The sequence below is a fragment of the Pelophylax lessonae genome (genome assembly GCF_965119305.1).
Source record: "Pelophylax lessonae genome assembly, chromosome: 1".
Taxonomy (NCBI): domain Eukaryota; kingdom Metazoa; phylum Chordata; class Amphibia; order Anura; family Ranidae; genus Pelophylax; species Pelophylax lessonae.
The window spans coordinates 538,005,104-538,031,336 of NC_138768.1; the positions used below are offsets into that span (position 1 = coordinate 538,005,104).

The 26,233-nt window shown below is 39.4% G+C and overlaps 1 protein-coding gene across 2 annotated transcripts in view; it reads left to right on the forward strand.

Annotated features, from left to right (window-relative positions):
* ANTXR2 (ANTXR cell adhesion molecule 2) overlaps positions 1-26,233 on the forward strand; it is a 370,587-nt gene that overhangs the window by 130,893 nt on the left and 213,461 nt on the right. For both annotated transcript variants that reach the window (XM_082263608.1, XM_082263607.1), the window contains exons 5-8: positions 7,301-7,382; positions 14,665-14,772; positions 14,858-14,926; positions 18,644-18,724. In XM_082263608.1, the coding sequence (XP_082119734.1) occupies positions 7,301-7,382; positions 14,665-14,772; positions 14,858-14,926; positions 18,644-18,724 (340 nt within the window). The remainder of the gene's footprint in view (positions 1-7,300; positions 7,383-14,664; positions 14,773-14,857; positions 14,927-18,643; positions 18,725-26,233) is intronic.

A 26,233-nucleotide genomic window follows, 5' to 3' on the forward strand; every position in this document is an offset into this window, starting at 1 on the left:
TCTTCTCCCCCGATAGCTCAGTTTGGCCGGACGGCCAGCTCTAGGAAGGGTTCTGGTCGTCCCAAACGTCTTCCATTTGAGGATTATGGAGGCCACTGTGCTCTTAGGAACCTTAAGTGCAGCAGGAATCTTTTTGTAACCTTGGCCAGATCTGTGCCTTGCCACAATTCTGTCTCTGAGCTCTTCAGGCAGTCCCTTTGACCCTAATGATTCTCATTTGCTCTGACATGCATTGTGATCTGGAAGGTCTTATATAGACAGGTGTGTGGCTTTCCTAATCAAGTCCAATCAGTATAATCAAACACAGCTGGACTCAAATGAAGGTGTAGAACCATCTCAAGGATGATCAGAAGAAATGGAAAGCACCTGAGTTAAATATATGAGTGTCACAGCAAAGGGTCTGAATACTTAGGACCATGTGATAGTTCAGTTTGTTTGTTTTTTAATAAATCTGCAACAATGGCAACAATTCTGTGTTTTTCTGTCAGTATGGGGTGCTATGTGTACATTCATGAGGAAGAAGAATGAACCTAAATGATTTTAGCAAATGGCTGCAATATAACAAAGAGTGAAAAATTTAAGGGGGTCTGAATACTTTCCGTACCCACTGTATATATATATATATATATATATATATATATATATATATATATATATATATATATATGTGTATTTTTTTTCCAAGATTGTTGTTCTTTTTTGTTTATAGCAAAATAAAAAAATTGCAGAGGTGATCAAATACCACCAAAGGAAAGCTGTATTTGTGGGGGGAAAAAGGACATCATTTTTTTTGGGTACAGCGTCGCACGATTGTCAGTTAAAGTAATGCAGTGCCGTATCTTAAAAAATGGCCTGGTCATGACAAGGGGTTAATCTTCCAAAGGTCAAGTGGTTAATTATTTCTGAATAATTTGAATGTAGTATGCAGAGCAGTGAACCTGATGAAGGAGCATTCATGCTCCAAAAGCGTGCTCCTTCTGTCTTCTTCTCAGACGGATGTGACGTCACCCGTGCCTCTGCATGGACCCGGACTGTGGAAACACCACTGCTTGCCCGAAGATGCTGACAGCCATCAGCGCATTGCTACAGCGGCCTCGATCACCCATTACAAGCCTAGAGAGACCTAGCAGATGACAATATCTACATGTATCATGCTTGCTAACCTTTTATTTTTGTGAGTGCATTACCTTTTATCTCTCAATAAATTGTATATGCTACACCTAGTAGGCACTGCTTTTTGCTTTCTCCTTGTACAAGAAAGCTCTAACCTTACTCTTTATATCTTGAGCTATGTGCTTGTTCAAGGCAATTGCAGCCAATGACAGCCATACAACTAGTATTTTCAAAAGGAGGTAAGCCCTCAAATTTATTTAATTGCCTTTTTGGTTGCATGTGTAAAAAAAGCACAAAAAAAATTTGTAAAGCCTTGTATAGATGTCCTAAATGTATTAGTAAAGACAGTGCAGTCTTGCCCTTTTTTAAAAAAATATTAGGTTTCAGCCTTCAGTACAGATATTTAGAAATCCTTTTCATCTGTGCCAGCCAAAATAGCAGCATACTGGCAAGAAATCCATCAAGGGACCTTCAGATACCCATATCCTTGTCTTTGGAAACCATTGATCCATAGAAACCAAGGTTGTCTAGCGTAAATGTGTGAGGCTTTCAAGTGAACCTTGTGTCTAGCAAAAAGCTGCACATATAAATTCAAATTTAGGAGAGAAATTAAAAGGACAAAATAATAACATTGACAGACATGTTAAGTATAGTCTATTATGTTCAATAATATGCACAGAACCAGCAGTAATGTTTTATCACATCCCATCAGTTATGCTAATGTCCTGTAATATAGGACTGTATGAGAAAGTATTGCTCATTGATAAGATGGGAGAAGTGTTTATGTTCAGCAACAAGTTATTATCACTCATGTTATTATGACTCTCTCAAACTTTGCAGCAATTGGAAAGGATGGGAAAAAAATGACAGTCAAAAGTACAAATTATACAAAATTGAAAATTAAAGTAAAAAATGTGGAAAAATCAGAACCTCTATCAAACTTTTACTGCTGTCTGTAGCTCGTCTGAAAAAAATAGCTTCTCATTTGCTGTCCTGGCGACTGTTGTCTCCAGCGCAGAATGTAAGGGAAGCCCAGATGTCTACAGCTTTCAACAGAAAAATATGTGAGAGGAATCTTCGGGCATTGTTACACATCAGAGGACACCGGTTCAGGTGATAGATTTCAAAGATAAGATTTATTCTCACTTTAGGGAGATTTCCTTTCACTTCCTATCATTCAGAACGGCAGTGAGGGAAAAGATCTTCATGCAGACATCAATAAAAGCTACACAGAAATCCTAACTCTTGCTGATGTTATGCAAAGCATTCTACTTTAGACTTGGGATACTTACAGGAAATGCAACCAATCATCTTGTGCCTAAAGGAAATATATTTATTGATCAGCCATAACTTTATTACCAACCATTTAATATTGAGAAGGTCCCCCTTTTAGCGCCAAAACATGCCTAACCCATCGGGGCATGGACACCACCAGACCTCTAAAGGTATGCTTTGGTATCAGGCACCAAGCACAAATAGCGGATCCTTTATGTCCTGTAAGTTGCGAGGTAAGGCCTCCATGGATTGGACTTGTTTTTTTAGCATATATCACAAATGCTTAATTGTATTGAGATCTGGAGAATTTGGAGGCCAATGCAACACCTCAAACCGTTGTGTTCCTTAAACCATTCTTGAACGATTGTTGTGGTGTGGTAGGGTGCACTATCCTGCTGAAAGAGATCGCTGCTAGCGGGTAATATCATTTCCATGAAGATGTGTATTTGATAAGAAACAATATTTGGGTAGGTGGTATGTGCCTGCAGAACATTGCCCAGAGCATCACACTGCTTCCACCGGCTTGCTTTCTTCCTGTACTGCAATGTTTCCCAGCAGAACATTTCCCAAAGCATCACACTGCCTCCGCCGGTTTGCCTTCTTCTCATACTGCAATGTTTCCCAGCAGAACATTGCCCAAAGCATCACACTGCCTCCGCCGGTTTGCCTTCTTCTCATACTGCAATGTTTCCCAGCAGAACATTGCCCAAAGCATTACACTGCCTCCACCGGTTTGCCTTCTTCTCATACTGCAATGTTTCCCAGCAGAACATTGCCCAAAGCATTACACTGCCTCCACCGGCTTGCCTTCTTCTCATACTGCAATGTTTCCCAGCAGAACATTGCCCAAAGCATCACACTGCCTCCACCGGCTTGCCTTCTTCTCATACTGCAATGTTTCCCAGCAGAACATTGCCCAAAGCATCACACTGCCTCCGTCGGCTTGCCTTCTTCTCATATTGCATTCTAGTGCCATCACTTCCAAAGGTAAGCAAGAAAATGCACCTGGCCATCCACATGATGTACAACGTGGTAAAAGAGAACATGGTTTATCAAACCAGAACACCTTCTTTTATTGCTCTGCGGTCAAGTTATGATGCTCACATGCCTACTGTGGGCTCTTTTAGCTGTGGACCTGGGTCAGCATGGGCACTCTGACCGGTCTATACAACAAATTATGATGCACATTTTTTCTGCTTTCAATGCATAAACTTCAGGGACAACATGTTTACTTGCTTAGTATATCCCACTGACTGTCAGATGCCATTGTAACAAGATAAACAATGTTATTCACTTAACCAGTAATTAAAAGTCATGACTGATCGGTGTAAAGTTTTTAGTTTTTTTATAGAGCATGTAAAAAGTTGTTTTCTTAATGTGTACATTGTAATTATGTATATGCAATGGGACCGCCATATTTATTCTTTTGGCTCTTCTTTTGCTTCTGCAGTGCTAAGCAATGGTTTGCTTTGTTGCTCCTTATTACATTGCAAGACTACTGAGCTGATTTAATAATTAATAGTAAATCTTCACTTTGTAAAGTAAATGGTCTCTTACCTTAGTGGACAAAGTAGCACTGTGCATTCTTTAACCACTTGCCAACCAGCTGCCGCAGTTAACTGGCAGTGGGTCGGCAGGTTTCCATGAATCAATGTACCTGTACGGAGGTTTGTGGGAGCGATCCTGAGGGTGTGCGCCGCCAGAGCCACGCACGCCCACTCGCCAGTGGGAAAGCCAATCCACAGGGCCGTCGCCGCTATTGCCGCCAGGCACCCGCGATTGCTCCCCATTAGGAGAAAACTACAGTCTGCTGTTGTAAACACAGCAGACCGTTGTTCTCTCAGGAATCAGCACAGAGCGCCAGTGATCCTCCTATTTAGGAACACAGGTCTCTGTATTGATTTCACTATCCCATCCCCCCACAGTTGGAATACACCCCCTAGGCTCACATTTAACCCTTTGATCGTCCCTGCGTTCCTTCCCTGCCAGTGTCATTATTACAGTAACAGTGCATATTTTTAGCACTGATTACTGTAGTAATGTCACTGGTCCCCCAAAAGTGTCAAAAATGTCACTTAGGCATCTGTCCGCTGCAATGTCACAGTCCTGCTAAAAATCGCAGGTCGCCGCCATTACTAGTAAAAAATTAAATAAATAAATAAAAATGACATTCATTTTTCCCCTTGTTTTTAGACGCTATACATTTTATGCAAACCAATCAAAATACGCTTATTGGGATTTTTTTTACCAAAAATATGTAGCAGAATAACATTGGTTTACAATGATAAAAAAAATATGATTTTTACATTTTTTTTTTTTGGGGGAATGTTATATAGCAGAAAGAATATTTATAAAAAATATATTTTTATTTCAGAATTGTTGCTCTTTTTTGTTTATAGCGCAAAAAATAAAAATCACACAGGTGATCAAATACCAACAAAAGAAAGCTCTATTTGTAGGAAAAAAAGGACGTCAATTTTATTTTGGTACAGCGTGCAATTACCTGTTAAATTAACGCAGTGCTGAATCTCAAAAAATGAGCTGGTCATTAAGGGGGAAAATCTTCCGGACCAGAAGTGGTTAAAATGAACACACCTTCAACCTACTCTGCAAAATGAGCTTTCCCTCTGCCTAATAAACATTCACTTTGCCACAATAGTAAACCAACCCCATTGTCTACACAGTTTAATTTTGAAATCTACTTTGTGACCTATTTAGTGACGCAATGGCAGGAAAACCATGTGATCCAAAGGAACCAATCAAATTTTATTTCACTTCATTAAGTTTTCATAGGTTACTGCACCAAATGAATACTTGCTGCATCAAAATAATGTTTTTGTCATTCTTCAGTCAACAATAGTCTTTACTGGTGTGCTTGGAAATTGGAATGTTATTTTTTAAGTGAACTGTATCATGGGACATACTGCTACTATTTAGTATTACTATTTAGTAAAACAAATTGTCGGTAGCTTTTTTAATTAATTTTCAGAGTTTCTGGTCAAATTATATTTATGTTCATTTTATGAAAAAAATAATGTCAAAATACTACATTTCCTAGACGCAAAACAAAATATGTACACTGCATAAAATACTTTAATTAATACATAGCAAATTCCATTGTCTGCCAGATCAATCCAGCCTAACGTTGGCGGGCAGTTTTGAGGCAGCTTCAACAAATATTTTTCCAGACATTTAGCAATTCAGTTGATACATAGAAACATCTGTGCACAAAACTACATAAAAATGGTGTGCCAGAAGCCAGAACCTTCAATTTGTGATGCAGTAATATTTGTGCAAATTCATTTTTTTTCTTGTCCAAAGACACTAATTGTTACTTTAAAATGATGGTATCTTTTTTGCACTGCCAGTCAAACCCTTATAATTTAGAGTGTTGAAAGAATATTTATTTTCTGTCAGGTTTGTATTGTTGTCAGGGAGATTTGCCATCACTTCCTGTGCTGGTCACAACATTGTCACCAAGACAGGAAGTTAGGAAAAATCTCCATCAGGAAAAGCGATAGCATTTTTTTTCTTTTAGTAGAACAGGGAAATGCTGGAACCCCCAACACCTTTTATTATTTAACCCTTCAATTTTCTATTGATGATTTTCCCACAATTTCTGTGATGACAACATTGCCACCGGGACAGTCAGTAGTTAGTTAAAAAAAAAAAAACAAGGATCTGGCTATTTGGCTAGACGTACATTGTAACTATACACATAAAAAACCTCATACTAGAAAAGCATCCACAATTCCAGTATTCCAGTGTATTTTCCCCATGTATGCAATACTGAAATTACTATGTTATGCCATCAATGCTACATGACAGCATGGCGATCTCAGCTTGACTTACAATGGGAGATTTACTAAAACTGGTGCACACAGAATCTGGTGCAGCTGTACAAAGTAACCAATCAGCTTCTAGCTTTTAGCCTTTTCATTTAAGCCTACTAAAACCTAGAAGCTGATTGGTTACTATGCACAGCTGAACCATATTCTGTGTGCCAATTTTAGGAAATCTCCCCCATAGTCTTAATGACTATGATTACAAGGATCACTTAAGTGGCCATTTTAACTAATGAAAGCGGTTGAGACCAGTGATCATACTGCGTACCTGTAATGTCCAATATGGTGTCAAATTAGAGATAAACACCTATTAGGCAAGCTAAAAACATGAATATTTCTTTTTTTAACAGTTCCTCCAAAAATATTTAACTTGCAAATTTTTTTCAAAGATGCATTAAAGTATTACTAAACCCACAATAGTAAAATCAGAGTGTATATGCAGTAAAGCATGCTTGTTATACTCACTGTGGAACCTAGGGGGTTAATCTTCTGCATTGTGTAAAAAGGCTGTTTTGATCCTCTCCTCCTTCCACTGTCCCCTCCTTATAAGACACAGCCTTTGGAGTCACTCTGCACATGTCAGTTTGGTGTGTATTGCTAGAGATATTTTTTTTTCTTGGGAGGGTGCATGTGATCAGCACAGGGCCAATCAGCACTGTCCAGACAGAGGGTCAGGGGCCTTGCAGCCTAATAGGACAATCAGAGGAGAATGAAAACTTATCTTACAAGCTTTAACCAGACTCTGATAGAAGTCACAAGACTGCTTTATACTGATGATGAAAAAAAAAGGTATTTAGCAGTTTATATTTACTAAAATAATTGCATTGCCATGTTCGGTGCAGTGTGGGAGACCCGATATAGTGAATACAGGGTCCTGGGTTTAGTAACACTCTAAATTGTGCCTAAAAACTAAATGTTGTTATCTCTGCTGGGTAGTTTCTCCCTCTTTATTTGTCTTGGAGATATATGGAGGGTAAATCTTCCAATAAGGGCAGCCTTTTTTTTAGTCACTGCATTAAACCTATACCTTTTCTAACTTGAATGATACCTTTCTAACTTTTTTGCAGGGCCAAAATCACAAAGGGACTTGAAGATTTGAGTAAAGTAAAACCTGCAGGTGAAACATACATGCATGAAGGCTTTATGCTAGTAAGTATTTAGGAAAACTTTTACAATTCTGAATTGTGATAATGACAATGATCACTGATTTATTCACACTGAATAATGAAGAAAAAAAAAACATTTGGGTTTCATGTTTTATCAGCAGTGACACAACAACTATGTACATTGTTTTAAACCTATCTAGCTGCTAGTACTAAGAAAATAAATATATATTGCTAATAGATAATACACAGATTTATTCCTTACCTAACTAAGATAAAAAAAACTCTACCTATCTACATAAAGTGCATACAAATAATTTACCAACCATAAGAATATCAATAAATATCTGTACACAATAAAACTAACGATAGAAACTAAGTGAAAAAATCACCATAAACAGATAACCAAGTTGTGTTGCACTTAAACTAAATTAAAACTCTACTTGTCTATTTAAATTGCATATGAATAATACAATAATTTTCATGTTAAACATCAATTGTAATACACAATCAAATTTATTTAAAGATATTTATAAAATGTTGGAAAATTTTAACCACATCTCCAGTTCCACAAATTCCAAAATGTCACAGTTCATGAGCAAACAGGGCTGGTCCAAGATATGGTGCTGCCTGGGTCCAAGAATGAAATGCTGCCCCCTCTACCCCCCCCCCCCCCCCAAAAAAAAAAATCACGCCTATCAAAAGGCCCCCACTTTCATTATTTTATATCATGATAAGTCAAACTAAAATTAAATTTAACAGGAGGTCAAATATACATGCAACAGCACCCCCACTTCACATCAGGTGCTCTATACTTAGCATCCCTTTACCACCTTCTGTCTCCATCACTTCATCACCTCCTGTCTCCATTACTCCTTTACCTATTCTCTCCATCACTCCATCCCTCCTTCACTTCCTGTCTCCATCACCTCCTGCCTCCATCACTCCTTCCCTCCTTCACCTCCTGTCTTCATCACTCCATCCCTCCTTCACTTCCTATTTCCATCACTCCATCACCTCCTGTCTCCATCACTCCATCCCTCCTTCATCTCCTGTCTCCATCACCTCCTGTCTCCATCGCTCGTTTACCGCCTGTCTCCATCACTACTTTACCTCCTGTCTCCATCCCTCCTTCACCTCCTGTCTCCATCATTCCATCCCTCCTTCACCTCCTGTCTCCATCACTCCATCCCTTCTTCACCTCTTGTCTCCATCACTCCATCACCTCCTGTCCCCATCACTCCTTCACCTTCTGTCTCCATCCCTCCTTCACCTCCTGTCTCAATCTCTTCTTCACCTCCTGTCTCCATCCCACCGTCACCTCCTGCCTCCATCAACCATCACCTTCTGTCTCCATCTCTCCATTACCTACTATCTCCATCACTCCATCCCTCCATAACCACCTGGCTCCACTACTCTATCACTCCTGTCTCCATTCCTCCTTCACCTCTTGTCTCCATCACCTCTTGTCTCCATCCCCCCACATCACCTCCTGTCTCCACCCCCACATCACCTCCTGTCTCCACCCACATCATCACCTCCTGTCTCCATCCCTACATCCCCTCCTGTCTCCATCCCTCCATCACCTCCTGTCTCCGTCCTGTCTCCAGCTCTCCATTACCTACTGTCTCCATCACTCCATCCAACTGTACATCCTACCATCCCTCTGTTGTAGGTCCCTCCAACCTCTTCACCCTCCATAACTCTCATCCCTCCTTTACTCTATCCCTCCTTTCATCTTTCCATGTCTCCATCCTTTTATCTCTTACTCCATCCCTCCATCATACTGTCCATCAAACAATCCTTGTGTCTTATATCCCTCCACCCTTTCTATTCGCTATCACTTTCATCCCTCTATTATCCTCTCTCTCCCTCTATCTTTCCATAACTCCATCACCCCATCCCTGTATCCTTTTTCCATCACTCAATTTCACTGTCTCTCTCACCATCCCTCTATACCTTACTCCATTCCTTCATCTATCCGTCTCTCTGTCCCCCAATCTATTCCTCCATCCGTTACTCACGCCTCACTCTTTCCATCTCCCTCCCTCATCACTCCATCACTCTGTCTTTCCATTAAAAACAAATAAAAATACACCAGAGCTCTGCCACACCAAATGTGCCCACTACTTATTCAGATAAAAATATATACATAATAAACACCTTAAGACTATCAAGCAAATAAATAATCAAATACAAACCCGAGTTTAAAAAAGTTGGGACGCTGTACAAATTGTGAGTAAAAAAGGATTTGACTAATTTACAAACCTCGTAAACTTATATTTCATTCACAATATAATATAGATAACATATCAAATGTTGAAAGTGAGACATTTTGAAATGTCATGCCAAATATTGGCTCATTTTGGATTTCATGAGAGCTACACTTTTCAAAAAATTTGGGACAGGTAGCAATAAGAGGCCGGAAAAGTAAATGTACAAATAAGGAACGGCTGGAGGACCAATTTGCAACTTATTAGGTCAATTGGCAACATGATTGAGTATAAAAAGACCCTCTGAGAATGGCATTGTCTCTCAGGAGTCAAGATGGGCAGAGGATCACCAATTCCCCCAATGCTGTGGCAAAAAATAGTGGAGCAATATCAGAAAGGAGTTTCTCAGAGATGAAGTCAAATAAGGTGCGCAGGGCAAGGGGAAGGACACAAAAGCAGCAGAAGCACTCAGAGTCGGAATGATCATCGGAAACTGTTGGCTGGCTCCGGAACTGGGCATGCACAGTTTCGAGTCTAGAGTGTTAGCACTGCAATGGATGGTATTTTGCAGTCCCTCTTAACCGATTGCCGACCGCCTGCAGTATATTTACTGCGGTAGTCTGGCTCCTACAGGCAAAGTGACGTAGTTCTACGTCGCACGCCTGAAGGCAGCTAGGGGGAAGCCGCTGCGGGTGTCAATGGCTCCAACACGCCTAACACCCGCGATCGCTCCCAGCTGAGAGCGAAGGACGGCCGACTGTCCTTCTCCCTGAAATGATCACAGGGCTCATGTGATCCTGCTATATAGGATCGCATGTCTCTGTGATCATTTTAACCCCCATACAGTTAGAATCACTCTCCTAGGGTCACATTTAACCCCTTGATCACCTATACTGTTAACCCCTTCCCTGTCAGTGTCATTATTACAGTAACAGTGCATATTTTCAGCACTGATTACGGTAGTAATGTCACTGGTACCCCTAAAAGTGTAAAAAATGTCAGTTAGGGGTCTGATCCGTTAGCCGTTAGCTGCAATGTAGCAGTCCCACAAAAAATCGTAGATCGCCGCCATTACTAGTAAAAAAAAAAAAAAAAAAAACATTAAAAAATGACATAAATCTTTCCCGTAGTTAGAACAAAATACGCTTATTGCGATTTTTTATTTTTTTTTTACCAAAAATATGTAGCAGAAAACAAATTGGCCTAAAATGTTAAAAAAGTTTGATTTTTACATTTTTTTTTTGAGAGTGTCATATAGCAGAATGTGAAAAATATTGTTTTTTTTTTCAAAATTGTCGCTCTTTTTTTGTTTATAGCGCAAAAAATAAAAATCGCATAGGTGATCAAATACCACCAAAAGAAAGCTCTATTTGTGGAAAAAAAAGGACCTAAATTTAATTTGGGTACAGCATTGCACAACAGCGCAATTGTCCGTTAAAGTAACATAGTGCCGAATCGCAAAATAGGGCCTGGTCATTAATGGGGCAAATCCTTGCGGTCCAGAAGTAGCTAAAGTGCCACCTGGGCCCAATGGACCCAAGGAGACCCATGGTAGAGCCGGCCCTGTGAGCAAATGATGTTGTTGTACGAAAAGTGCTCTATATATATTTATATATCTATATATAGATATAGATATATATATATATATATATATATATATATAAACAGTTCAGAAAAGTCCCATACAAGTCTTTCATAATCAAAAAAATTAACAAAGTGCTAATTTGCTAATTTGGCAGATGGTAGTCAGTGCTGGAAAGTCCCAAATATATATTCACAAAAATATAAAAAATGGAGATTCAATCAACTATACACTCACAACCTTCCAAAAAAACACCCCAGTGGACGGACTCTCACCTTTCTTGCTGGATCCTTGCATTTTTCTTCCACTCCAATGAACTGTTTACTATAACCTAATATATAACATTCCAAACACACTTTCATTACCATCATATCATGATTTGACCCCACTAATAGAACATGAAATGAACATTCTGAAAACAAACAATTTTTATTTAAATTCTAGTGGTGTATGGCCAGCTTTAGCTTTGTCTGTAAATTTCACAATGACTAAAGCCACTTGAATGTCACAAAGAGAACACTTGTACTTGGCTGTATGTATTGTTGTTCCTTGAATAAATATGTGGTTTATCACTGCATTGCATAAAGTATGATGAAGAACCTTTAAGTGTGTTGAAATACAACATGCACATTTTGAGTTAGTTAATAAAGGCTATTACTTAAACTACAAATTTTCTACTTTGATACACTGCACAATTATTATGCCCAAATAACAGGGCAAGACTGTAAGCTTTATAGGAGAAAGTAAATTGATGTTTTCATGCCAATGCCAACAAAATGTATTATATAAACTCCTAAATGTATGCTTTTATCAATATCTAACATGGTACATGACTCTGTTGATATGGTATTATAAAATAAACCCATTTGAGCCAGGTCAGCAATGTCACACTCACAAAAAACGATTCCTTCTATGGATATGCCATCAAGATATTTAAACATGTGTATTGCATAATGTAGTAATGAAAAGTCTCACAAAATGTTTGGCCTCCACTGTGTAGTATGTCAAAAAGCTCCATATTCTGGCCATTTTGTGAATGATCAGTACAAATAAGTGCAGAATGATCTGTGAATCAGCAATTGTACTAGTGAGACATGTGGTTTTTATTCCTTATGTAGGGTTCTAAATATAGATGCACAGCATCTGGTGGCTGCGTCATACCTTTTTAATACAGAGCAGATCGCAGACTATATTTCTGCATTGAATGACAGCCTGTTATTAATTAGGACTTGTTTTTTTTCTTCTTTTATAAAATGAAGACACAGTAAAAATTTGCATATGCCTTTTGCAATATCCAGACTGGGCTCTGTAGACCCAATAGATTGGGGATTTCCAAGGCAAAAGTTTAAGACATTGCAACTTTTCTTACATAAATGTGCCATTATTAAGAAAAGTACTTGCAACCCAGTACTTGCAACCCAGCAACCCATCAAATGCAGTCTATAGCCAGCTGCAATGCAACCATTCCAGCACCCAGCTGGTGATTGTTCTTGGCCATTGCTGGAATATGATATCAGTGCATGCATTTGGGACCCATAAGCACTAAAGGTGGGACAAAAAATGTATTTCAGTGCCTGCTTTTGCCCCTTTTTGCCCACACTGGGTGGCAATATGGAAGGTGGATTGTTGTGAAAATACAAAATCAGGGGAGCAGCTACAAATAGTTGGATAATCATAAATTAAAGAAGACTCTGAGTCAGATGATGGCCAATAAAGCGGGTCTGTAATACTAGGAAGCAGACTGTCTGATACGTTTTCAGACATTCAAACATTTGTATCCTTAGAGCAGTGAGAGAGCCTCAATTATCTGGAAAAAAAATGTATTTTATTGGGATATACCAACACAAAGTGGCACATAATTGTGAAGTGGAAGGAAAAATGATAAATAGTTTTTACATTTTTTTACAAATAAATATCTGAAAAGTGTGGCATGCATTTGTATTCAGCCCCACTCAATACTTTGTAGAACCACCTTTCACTGCAATTACAGATGCCAGTCTTTCTGGGTATGTCTCTGCCAGCTTTGCACATCTAGAAAGTGACATTTATGCCCATTCTTCCTTGCAAAATAGCTCAAGCTCTGTCAGATTGGATGGAGAGTGTCTGTGAACTGCAATTTTCAACTTTGCCACAGATTCTCAATTGGATTTTGGTCTGGACTTTTACTGGGCTATTCTAACACATAGATATGCATTGATCTAAACCATTCTATTTAATCTCTGGCTGTATGTTTAGGGTCCTTGTTCTGCTGGAAGGTGAACCTCTGCCCCAGTCTCAAGTCTTTGGCAGACTCTAACAGGTTTTCTTCTAAGACTGCCCTATATTTGGCTCCATTCATCTTCCCGTAAACTCTGGTCAGCTTCCCTGTCCCTGCTGAAGAAAAGCATTCCCACAACATGACTCTGCCACCACCATATTTCACAGTAGGGATGGTGTGTTCAGGGTGATGTGAAGTATTAGTTTTTCACAACACAGCATTTTGCTTTTGGGCTCAAAAACTAAAATGTTGATCTCATCTGACCAGAGCACCTTCTTCCACATGTTTGCTGTGTCCCCACATGGCTTCTTGCAAAGTGCAAATGAGACTTCTAATGGCTTTCTTTCAACAATGGCTTTCTTCTTGCCAGTGCCACTTTTCCATAAAGGCCAGATTTGTGGAGTGCACGACTAATAGCTGGACAGATTCTCCCACCTGAGCTGTGGATCTCTGTAGCTCCTTCGGAGTTACAATGGGCCTATTGGCTGCTTCTCTGATTAATGCTCTCCTTGTCCAGCCTGGCAGTTTTGGTGGATGGCCATGTCTTGGTAGGTTTGCAGTTGTGCCATACTCTTTCCATTTTTGGATGATGGATTGAACAGTGTTCGGTGAGAAGTTCAAAGCTTGGAATATTTTTTTTTATAACCTAACCCTGCTTTAAACTTCTCCACAACTGTATCCCTGACCTGTCTGGTGTATTCCTTGGTCTTCATGATGCTGTTTGTTCACTAGGGCCTCTGAGGGTATCACAGAGCAACTGTATTTATACTGAGATTAAATTACACACAGGGGGTTTTGCTATTTACTAATTAGGTGACTTCTTCAATTTGTTCCACTAAATGTTAGTTATGGGTATCAGAGTAAAGGGGGGGGGGGTGAATACAAATGCATGCCACACTTTTCATATACTTATTTGTAAAAAATTTAGAAAACCATTTATCATTTTCCTTTCACTTTACTATTATGTTCTACTTTGTGTTGGTCTATCACATAAAATACCAATAAAATACATTTAGGTTTTTGGTTATAACATGACAAAATGTGGACAATTTTAGGGGGCATGGATACTTTTTCAAGGCACTGTACATTGTATTTTAATTAAAAAAAAACAAAAAACTTTTAGATGGGCATCTTAGCAAACACAATATACAGGGAAATAAGAAGTGATAGAGACATAATACATACACACACAGACACCCACATAGGTGGAACTGCATGTGTCTTTATTCCACCTTTCCAAGTATGTAAACTATATTTACATTGTTTTATTTTTTAGGCCAATAAACAGATTCAAGAAGCTGGAGGAAGAAGTACAGCTTCTATAATAATTGCCCTGACGGATGGCAAGCTCTCTGACCAGATCCCAATTCTTACTGTAAAGGAGGTAAGTGCTAGCTTGTTCTATGGATTCTCCTATATGCCTACTTAAAACACTTTTATATTGAAATATTTTTGTTTTTTTAATACAGGCTGACAAAGCCCGGGATATGGGAGCAAGAGTCTACTGTGTAGGGGTTCTTGATTTCAAGTTTGATCAGGTAAACATTATAGAATGTATTAAATGTTGCATGAGCTGTAATTAAAAAACAAAGAAACATTCACATACCTTTAGGGCCCTTTCACACGGGCGATCCGATCAGATCCGCCTGTCAGTTTTTTAGGCAGATCTGATCGGATCCTCCATGCAGCTCTATGGGGCAGCGGATGTCAGCGGAGACACCTCCGCTGACACCCGCTGCCAACCGTGTCCGATCCTGTCCGTGAAATCTGTACGGATGGAAACCCTATTTTTCCATCCGTTCAGTGATCGGATCGGATCAGATGAGAGCGGACAGGCAGGCCGCTCTCATCCGATCCCCCATAGAGGGCAGCGGGGGCTGAGACACCTCCCTCTCCGATCTGCAAGCGGAGACGGAGCTGTCATCCGCCGGCTCAGCGGGGATCGCGGATCGTGTGAAAGAGGCCTTAGATGTAGGCTAAAGTTAACCTCCTAGGCGGTAATCCCGAGCGTGACTCGGGGTTGGTTTTTCATATCAGGAGCGGTAACCCCAAGTCACGCTCGGGGTGGATTGCAGAGAGTGCAGCGGTGTTCTCTTACCTTATCCTGGCGATCCAGCGATGATCTCTCATTGCTGAGATCGCCAGCGAAGAGTCCCGCCGCTCCTCCGTCCCTCCGTCGGTCTGATCACTTCCTAGTTCCGTTCCCTGCAGCAGCAATGCTGCATGGGAGCGGGACTAGGGAGGGAAATTAAAAAAAAAAAAAAAAAAAAACGTTGCACAAAACACAAAACACATTTTGTATTATATATATATATATATATATATATATATATATATATATGCATATATATATATATATATATATATATGCATATATGCATATATATATATATATATATGCATATATATATGTATATATATATATATATATATATATATATATGCGCATATATATATATATATATATATATATATATATATATATATGCGCATATATATATATATATATATATATATATATAAATATATACACCGGTATATATATATATATATATATATATATATATATATATATATATATATATATATATATATATATATGCATATATATATATATATATATATATATATATATATATATATATATATATATGTATATATATATATATATATATATATATATATATATATGCACACACACACACATATATATATATAAAGTTATATTATTGATTCAATTATAATTCATGCGTTATATATTATATATATATATATATATATATATATATATATATATATATATACACACATATATCTATAATATATAATGCATGAATTATAATCTAATCAATAATATAATTTTATTATATATAATATATATTAAATAATAAAATAATATTATTGATTCGATTATAATTCACGTGTTTGTGTTTCAAATTTATCACATCTGGGATGTCTACTAGAGTCTTGTTTTGGTCAGGTTTAAGTCAGTAATTACTAAGAATTGTAGGCCTATAATACATAACGCCAAATTTCCATGAAAACAATTGTACCGCTTTTGGTATGTAATTCCTGACATAATCATACCGCCAGGGAGGTTAATGATTTAGCATGAATCTGTGAAAATGACAGCAACAAGAGTTAATGGTTACTTCAGACTTGACACTACATACCGCCTTACTTATTTGTAGTGGTAATCAAACCATTATTAGAAATCACTGATGCATCTATCCTCCTTTGGGATGCTACACATGGGTGGGGCAGGGTTATAGTTTATCTAGTTTTAAATTCATCCAAACCTGATTAAAGCACCCTTTTTTGATGGAGCAGCCCAAAATGTATGAGATCTTGCAAACTTCAGTAGCCTATATTATCTACTAAATCATCAAAGTGTGTTTAAACCCAGAAACAAAATGTAATACTGCAACTTTCCTAAGATGCAGTGGCTGCATTTGTTTTCCATTTTTTTTTCCTTCTTTTTTTCTCTTGGTGAACCTACAACTTTTTTTATGTCTACACTCATTTCTCCATTGTACCTATGAAAGGAACCATGGTTGTCACTCAGGCTGGACTTCAAGTATGTTACTTCTGATCATCTCCACTGCATGGTAGATTGATAGGACTAGTAGTTTTTTAGCAATCAATAAGGATTTTTGTGCTTTTGTTTTAACTCGCAGAAAGTAACAAGGACACTGCGGGGTTGATTTACTGAAGGCAAAAAAGAATGTGCACTTTGCAAAGTGCACTTACGCTCGCCAAGTGCAGTTGCTCCAGAGCTTAGTAAATCAGGTAAGGCTTCACTCTACAGAAAATACCCAATTATATGCAAGGAAAAAAAAGAAAAAAAAAAAACATCATTTTTGCTTGCACATGATTGGATGATGAAAGTCAGCTGAGCTTCCCCTCATTTACTGAGCTCTGGGGCAACTGCACTTGCAGAGTGCAAGTGCACTTTGCAAAGTACATTCTTTTTTGCCTTTAGTAAATCAACCCCTACATCTTTAGCAAGATCAGCATGAATTTTATACTTTTTAAAAAAAAAAACTTTGCCTGGAAAATGAAAATGAATGCAACCACCACATCCACAGCCTGGTAATATATATATATATATATATATATATATATATATATATATATATATATATATATATATATATATATTTTTTTTTTTTTAACTTAAAATACCCTTAAATGCACTTTAAACTTTGGTCCATTTGCCCAACCTCCCACCCTTTGCACTTATTTTTTTTACAGGTCATCCTCATCATAATTAAGTATAATAGGGCCATTACTTTTTATGGAGGGAAACAGCCAGTAAAACAGGGACTGGAGTACAGTTAATAAACAGATTGTGCTGTGGCCTTTAAAGCACTTTTTGTTCCTAGACAATTCAGGCAACATGAGCCTGGATCATTTGTTTTAGTAATACTGAGAAATATCTTGGAGGACAGGGGACAAGGTAACCTTTTGAAGTTTACTTCTATTTAAGTGTATACAAAGGTAACAGTTTTCTAGTTCTGGATTGAGTAAGAAATGATTAAGATCCCTGTCAGTTTTTCTTTTTCTTTCTATGTCCCATGGGAAGCTTTCCTTCTACTTCCTGTAACCAGAAAAATGTCAAGAAGTGAAAGTCCCCTTTCACATAGGGCAGACTCCATTTTGATCAACAGAGCATCTGTCCACTGAACCTCTGTTGATCGGAGCAGAGCACGACAGAGATGACAGATGAGTGTCTGCTTAGTTTCTCCGAACACAGACCAAGTTGCTGTAATTAGCATGCTATTTGTAATGGATTACTGGTTAGTTATAATTGTGTGATATGATGATCACCAATGGAATTTACATTTTAAATTTTAAAACTGGTATAAAGACAGAGGATCACAGGGCAGCTCAAATAAAAAAAAATCCAGCAGCATCTGTTAGACAGACTTTCTACCTGTTGCAAATCATGGCTGAACTGTAGTGTGTTGTTTTGAACAGCAGCAAAATGTGACACAGCTGGACTGGATAACGCATATGTCAGTGTGAAGAAAGCTTCCATTTATTCATTGTCAATAGGCCATAGTTTTAGACTTATTATTTTACCAAACTTAAAACTGTACTGAAGTTTATCATATAAACACTGTAGAAATATTTCAACTTTAATTTTAATATTAATGCAGCATAAAAGTGTGCATCTACCAGCATTACTTTAAACTGTCAAAATGTCTCTAACAATATTTTCTTACTAAACACTTTCCATTTATTTACTCAAGCTGGTAAAAATCGCTGACTCCCAAGAACACGTGTTTGCTGTTGATGGTGGATTTAAAGCTTTAGGAGGGATCATTAATTCTGTAAGTATCACAAAGCAAAAGGATGGGTTGTAAATTTCCAAGTGGAGTTAAGTTTGTCTTTATGCATACTGCAAGTATGGCTTTAGTAAATACCACTCAACAAGATGTATTGTCCCTACAGTCCTACATTACGTATTAGAAAAAAAGTTATTTTCATATTGATCTACTCTAATATGCAATTTTAGACAATATAGAGAGTTTATTTATTTGCTTTAAAACCAGATCACATTTTATACTGATATGATGAATTTGTTTTGTTTATATGAAAATGTTATAGTTTGATAAGACCTCTAGGACTTGTTTAATTTCATAAGAATTTTTGGTCAAGTGTTACTGCTGATTGGACAATAATTATGTATTCATACCTATCATGGGGTGTTCTGTTATATTGACTTCATCTGTGTACCAAGCAGCTTGTCCAGCTAGATCCTATAGGAGCAGTAATTTTACTGTTGATTTTAGTTACAACTTGGCCTCAACCTTTATTCATGAGGCTGAAAAAGTTGAGTCTTCACACAATAAATTGTGTAAATATTAACTTTAATTATTCAATCATGTGCAAAGGAAATAAATAACTGGAATTTCCTTTTCACATATTTGGGTAATTGAAGTGAACATTCACACAATGTATTATGCATGTATGTTGGCGTGACTAGTAGCCTGTTTTCTCTCTTGCTTGCACAAATTACAGCAATATTATGTTATGCTTTATAAAAACGTATCCCCATCGTTTTTAAATCCATTTGGAATCCCCCAGGGGACCAAGTGCACAGAGGTGTGCTGGTTTCCACATTGTGTTGTGGTTCATACTGTCTCAGTTTGACCCATTATCAGCATGTCACAGAAGAAGCTCTGAGTCAGGGATATGCTAGCCAGTACAAGTGTAAATACAGTTGTTATTGAATCTCTAGGTTTGTCTGTGTACGTTGAGAGCAGGGATCCCTATGTGATTCCAGAAGCAGAGCTGACCAATGTCTGCTTAAGCTGTTTCAGAAAGGAAATCTAATATAAGTAGAACAATGCAGCTCCTACACTTCATACCAGATCATGCATGCAGTCACCCTGTGCAAGATCTTTTCCACCATCTCTAATTAGGAAATTCATCAGTAACTGCCACCACTTCTCTGTGCACTTTCACTCACAACTAAATTATGTAATTGTCTCCTTCTGAGCAGTGCGGTTGTACAACAGTGTGGGATGGGATGAGGCTGTGGACCACACTAGCTTAGCATCTACAGAACTGGTTAAAAAGGGGACAAAGTGCTACAATCCTTTTGTCCCTTTGGTCCCCTCTAGGTACACATTTGCATAGTTACACTTTAGCAATGGGTATTAGTATTCTGTAATGTCAACACATCAAGATTTATCCAATAGAGATATATGTTCACAAAAGAAAAAAAACAAAACAAAACTTTGTCATAGACTTTTCTCTAACACATCCTTAACAACTTGCCTACTGGGGCTTTTGTTTTTATGGTTTTTCATTTTTTGCACGCATGGTAAAATCTGCAGTTTTTTCACTAAAAAGTATTGTAAAGCCTCCCAAAAAGTATTTATTTTCTAAAAGCAAAGACCCTGGAGAATAAAATGGTTCCATTTGACATTTTTTATGCAGCATAATATTTTTTGGTAAAATATAAAAGATGGGATTGCAACGAGCAAATAGAGCCAAACATGTAAAGTCTTAAAATTAATCATGCCTGCGGAATCCTAAAAATACGATGGTACCCACAATTCTTCAAAGGCGATGCTTTAAAAACCTTTACAGGTCATCAGTAAACTATGAAGTATGGCCCAAGAATTATTGCTCTTACTTCGACACCATCGACAATACCTCACACGTGTATTTCAATGTATGTGTACGTAGATATGTTTGCCCTACATTGCTCTTTTTATATGGGATGTACTTTATCGCCATCACAAGGGGGCTAACAAGCCTCCTTATCACATACTTGGTAGCAGAGCCTGATATGATGAGGAAGGACTCTCTTACACCTCTGGCTCAGGGCCCCTGGTAGTGTAAACAGGAGGTGCAGGAGTTCAGAGTGTCATGAATGCCTGTAATTTTTGCTTGCAGCAGGGCAGGTGTCCACGCTGGGCAGGTGAAGTCGTCAGAAGGCTCTAGTAGCAGCCAAGCTGGTAGGCAGCAGACTGAGGCAGGCTGGCAACATCGGACAGCTGAGACGGCTGCCGGTAGCAGACTGTAGGTCAGCCAGGCCAGCAGGCTGGTAAGCAGGTGACAGCAGGCAGAGTAGCAGAGTCAGGCAGTCCAGGTCATACATAAACAGGATGGATCTGGTACAGGATACAGATAGGAGCATGGTCAGGAAACAAGCCGGGTCTGGAACTTGTCAGTGAAGCAGGAGCCAATGGAGCAGACAGAGGAGGAGATCATAGGAAAAGCCGAGGTCAGGGCAGGCGGAACTCAGAGAATAGTCAAGACAAGCCGGGTCAGCAACTGGAATCAGGATACAGAAGCACAGATTCACAGGATACACAGGAGGCTGAAGACAAAGCAGCACTGATCCGGAGCACTGGCCCAGTTTAAATAGCCCGTTTGGCGCCAACTGCTGTCACATGTGTTCGTGAATGCCAGCGCACACGAGTTTGTGCGAGTACGTGTGTGTGTGTGCACGGGTGTGTGCATGTGCATTAGCCAGTATCCAATTACTGTGAGCATGAAAGGGAACATGTATTAGCCTGTGCACAGAAGTTCATCCAGAGGAGCCATCTTGTCTATTGGTATGCCCTTCCTTACACTTCTATGTGATAGCTAGGGCAGGTGACAGGTCCTCTTTACAGTCTATTAGACCCCCAATATCTCTCTAACTCTCCAATTAAACTATTCAAACACAGATCATGTTTGAATAGCTACACTCTCATCTACTGTAGCTGAGGAATGACAACTGCGAACTGGGGAAGCAGTTTCCCAAGGCCCCATGATAAACCTGATTACTTTTGTTAAAAAGCCCTTCGCCAGCTCTGAAATCTGGTATCAAGCATGATTTAAACACTAGTCTACCATGACTTTTATAAAAGTTCCTTGGTAGACAAGGTTTCCAATCTTTGTGAACAAGCATCATGTTAACATGCCGTGCAGTAAGGCAATCCATTTATTTTGGATGGGGTGCTAATGCAATGAAATTAACTTTTTAACACAGCTTTAAATGTTCTTTCCAGCATACAATGCACAGATGGTACACAGCTGTGCATTGGGGTATGCCAAAAGTGAGGTCGGTTTTGGTGCATTGGAAATGTGTGCTGGGGTGCCACTGAAATTGAATGGCATAAAAAATGCAAAGCACTGTGCTTTATGTGTCACTGTGTCTTGTGGTAATCTGAGGTAATCGAGAAAATATAATGCCCCTTTTAATAATGATCCTCATTGGGAAGTGATGCTTTTGAACAATAATTATTTTTCCCATTAAGCACTGGTAAACAGAGCTTTGTCACTTAGGATTTGAACTAGCTTGATAATCAGTTTTAGCAGTTCAGTCACTCTACTGAAATTACTAGAGGTTAAAGGGGTTGTAAAGTCTGTATCCTAAGGCTCCGTTCACATGTTAGCGTATGGATCACGGGCAGAACCGTTGCGGTTTCGCCCACGATCCGGAGATTATTGCAAATCGCGGGACTCCTGTGCGTTGCCCGTTGATTTTCAATAGACCCCCAAACGCTGAGCGAAGTTGCCGCGATTTCCGCCTGCCGAATCGCGGTAACATCGCGCAAAAAAAAATCGCGGGACGCATTACGACCAAAAAAGTACAAGAGCTTCTTTGGATCGTATTGCATCCCGCGATTTTTTTTGCGCGATGTTACCGCGATTCGGCAGGCGGAAATCGCGGCAACATCGCTCAGCGTTTTGGGGTCTATTGCAAATCAACGGTATAGTTATTTATTATATTATAATTTATGATTTTGTGTTTCAAACTTTATCATAACCGAGATGTTATAAAGAAGAACGCACAGTAAAAAAAAAAATCTTATGTAAATAGTTGGTTTGGGCTGCTCATCATTAAGAATTACATGGAAAATAATGGTACCGCTTTCAGCACCTAAAATCCGAAACAATCATACCGCCAGGGAGGTTAATAGAACAAGTAAAAGTTAGAAGCTGATTGGTTACTATGCACAGCTGCAGCAGAATCGGAATGCTTCAGTTTTAGTAAATCAACCCCACAGGCAACAAAAAACGCCACTAAATTTGAAAAAAAAAACCCTTAACATGCACTTAAGGCTGCATTCACATGTCAGCGTATGGATCGCGGGCAGAATCGCCGCGATTCCGCCCGCGATCCGGAGATTATTGCAAATCGCGGGACGCCTGTGCGTTGCCCGTGATTTGCAATAGCCCCCCAAACGCTGAGCGATGTTGCCGCGATTTCCGCCTGCCGAATCGCGGTAACATCGTGCAAAAAAAAATCGCGGGACGCATTACGCCCAAAAAAGTACAAGAGCTTCTTTGGAGCATATTACGTCCCGCGATTTTTTTTGCGCGATGTTACCGCGATTCGGCAGGCGGAAATCGCGGCAACATCGCTCAGCGTTTGGGGGGCTATTGCAAATCACGGGCAACGCACAGGCGTCCCGCGATTTGCAATAATCTCCGGATCGCGGGCGGAACCGCAGCGGTTCTGCCCGTGATCCATACGCTGACATGTGAACGGAGCCTAATACATTCTATGCATTAATGTTAAAAAGACTTCTGTGTACAGCAGCCCGCCTCAGCCCCGCCCCCCCTAATACTTATCTGAGACCCATCTCTATCCAGCGATGTCCACGAGTGCTTCAGCCATCCGGGACTCTCTCTCCTAATTGGCTGAGACACAGCAGTGGCACCATTGCCTCCTGCTGCTGTCAATCAAACTCAGTTAGCTAATCGGGAGAGAGAGGGGGCCGGGTCAAAAGACAGCTCTGTGTCTGAATGGATACTTGGAGCTGCAGCTTGGCTAGGGTTCCCCCATAGCAAGGAGCTTGCTGTTGGGGCACTTAACAGGAGGGAGGGGCCAGGAGCTCCAGCCAGGGACCCAAGAATAGGAGAATCCAGGCTGCCCTGTGCAAAACCTGCAGCACAGAGGAGGTAAGTATAATATGTTTGTTATTTTAATAGAAAAAAATGAGACTTTCCAATGACTTTAATTGCTAAGAGTAGAGAACAAAGGCTAAACAGAAGCAAATTATTCTCAATAGTATAAGCAGATGTATGGAAGGAGCCATTTGTTTCATCCATTTAGTGAATGGACATTACTCCCATCTAGAGATAATTGAATAGGTCTGAAGGCATTTGTTAAACCTATTGTAAAGTCAGGTATTGTAAATTTCCCTAATGAAGGCTCTGGAGGGGAGGGGGGGGGATCTTTACAGTCAATTCTATTTTTTATTGTAAGCAGACAATTGATTATCAAACAAAAGCCATAAAAAACTGGTTACTGACTTGGAGGACCAATGCTAAAAAGTTGACTGGTGTAAACATGGTAATCTCAAGCAGTGGGTGGCCATCAAACAAGCTTCCGTAGTAACACTGGTAGAGAGTGATAGGTGCCCGGGAGCTGCACATCAAGTCAAAGCCTGCTGTGTGATAGTAAATGGCACTCTCAGCCTGCCATATTCTGGTCCTGTGACAAACTATCCTGGTTCTGGTCAGAAATACAATGTATTACCCAGAAATTTACAGACCATGCTGTCCTCCTGGACCTGGTCTTTTTCCTGTTGCACCACCATACCTTCCCAATAAAGTCATACCGCCTCTCATAATCAATGCAGCATGCAGACTGTTGGAAACAACAGCAACCTCCTTCCATTGCAAAATAGGTGGCAAACACTAATATCTATGACATGGAAGACGTTATAGCGACTGAAAGGGACTCTCTGGAAAAATTCAAGCTGAAATTGTTTTGTTGGAATGAATTTCTCTACACCAATGTATATAAAACTCTGATGGAGACCCCTTAAGAGTCCTCATCCACAATAGGTCTTCCTTTCTGAGGCTCTGCTATGGTTTACTGAGAAGACGTCTCCTTGCAGCAACCTTTCCCATCCCCTCTCCCCCCTTTTTTTTACTTTCCTCTCCCCTCCCCCTCCCCTCCCATCCATTTTTTTTCTTCTTCACTAATTTGAATTTTTTTTGTAGTCCTCTGGACCTTGTAAACAACAAGCAATTTTGTAAAATGCAAAAATACAGATTTTTTTTTTTACATTAGTCATAATGTATATACAGTATCTCACAAAAGTGAGTACACCCCTCACATTTTTGTAAATATTTTATTATATCTTTTCACGTGACAACACTGAAGAAATAACACTTTGCTACAATGTAAAGTAGTGAGTGTACAGCTTGTATAACAGTGTAAATTTGCTGTCCCCTCAAAATAACTCAACACACAGCCATTAATGTCTAAACCGGTGGCAACAAAAGTGAGTACACACCTAAGCCAAAATGTCCAAATTGGGCCCAAAGTGTCAATATTTTGTAGGACCACCATTATTTTCCAGCAATGCCTTAGTCATGGAGTTCACCAGAGCTTCACAGGTTGCCGCTGGAGTCCTCTTCCACTCCTCCTTAATGACATCACGGAGCTGGTGGATGTTAGAAACCTTGCGCTCCTCCACCTTCAGTTTGAGGATGCCCCACAGATGTTTAATAGGGTTTAGGTATGGAAACATGCTTGGCCAGTCCATCACCTTTACCCCCAGCTTCATTAGAAAGGCAGTGGTTGTCTTGGAGGTGTGTTTGAGATCGTTATAATGCTGGAATACTGCCCTGCGGCCCAGTCTCTGAAGAGAGGGGATCATGCTCTGCTTCAGTATGTCACAGTACATGTTGGCATTCATGGTTCAAATGTACTCTGTTATACAAGCTGTACACTCACTACTTTACATTGTAGCAAAGTGTAACTTCTTCAGTGTTGTCACATAAAAAGATATATATACTGTATATATATATATATATATATATATATATATATATATATATATATATATATATATATATATATATGGTCTTTGGGTTTTTGTATGTATTTGGTAACTTGGATAGGACAATGAATGAGTGGGATACTCCTTTGCCTCAACTATGCACAAATTGCTAGGGACAATTGAAAGATGCTGATTGGCGCTGACGTGACGCTGGCTGGATGCCGGTCAATGCTTTTTAATGCTGGTTAACACTGGCCTGCTGCCTGTTAATGCTGAACTGAATTCTGACTGCTTTCCTGAATGAAGAAGTCCTGTTTAAGCTCCCTTAAGCACTCCTGGCTGAGGTAGCTACACGTATACTCTGCTGCACTGCTGAACACTTCAGGGCCTTCACCGGCGCCCCCTTCTCTCTCTCTTATCTTCAGGGCTTAGACACTGGCACCCCCTTTTCTAAGCCTTCTCTACTGGTTAGCTGGCTCCCGGATCCCTTTGACCTTCTGGAGTGGTCCCCTCTCCTAGGAAGACCACTGGGCAGTTTCAAATACTCACGACATTGTTTTTCCCCGAAACTTCTGCCCAGCAGCTCCACTTGGT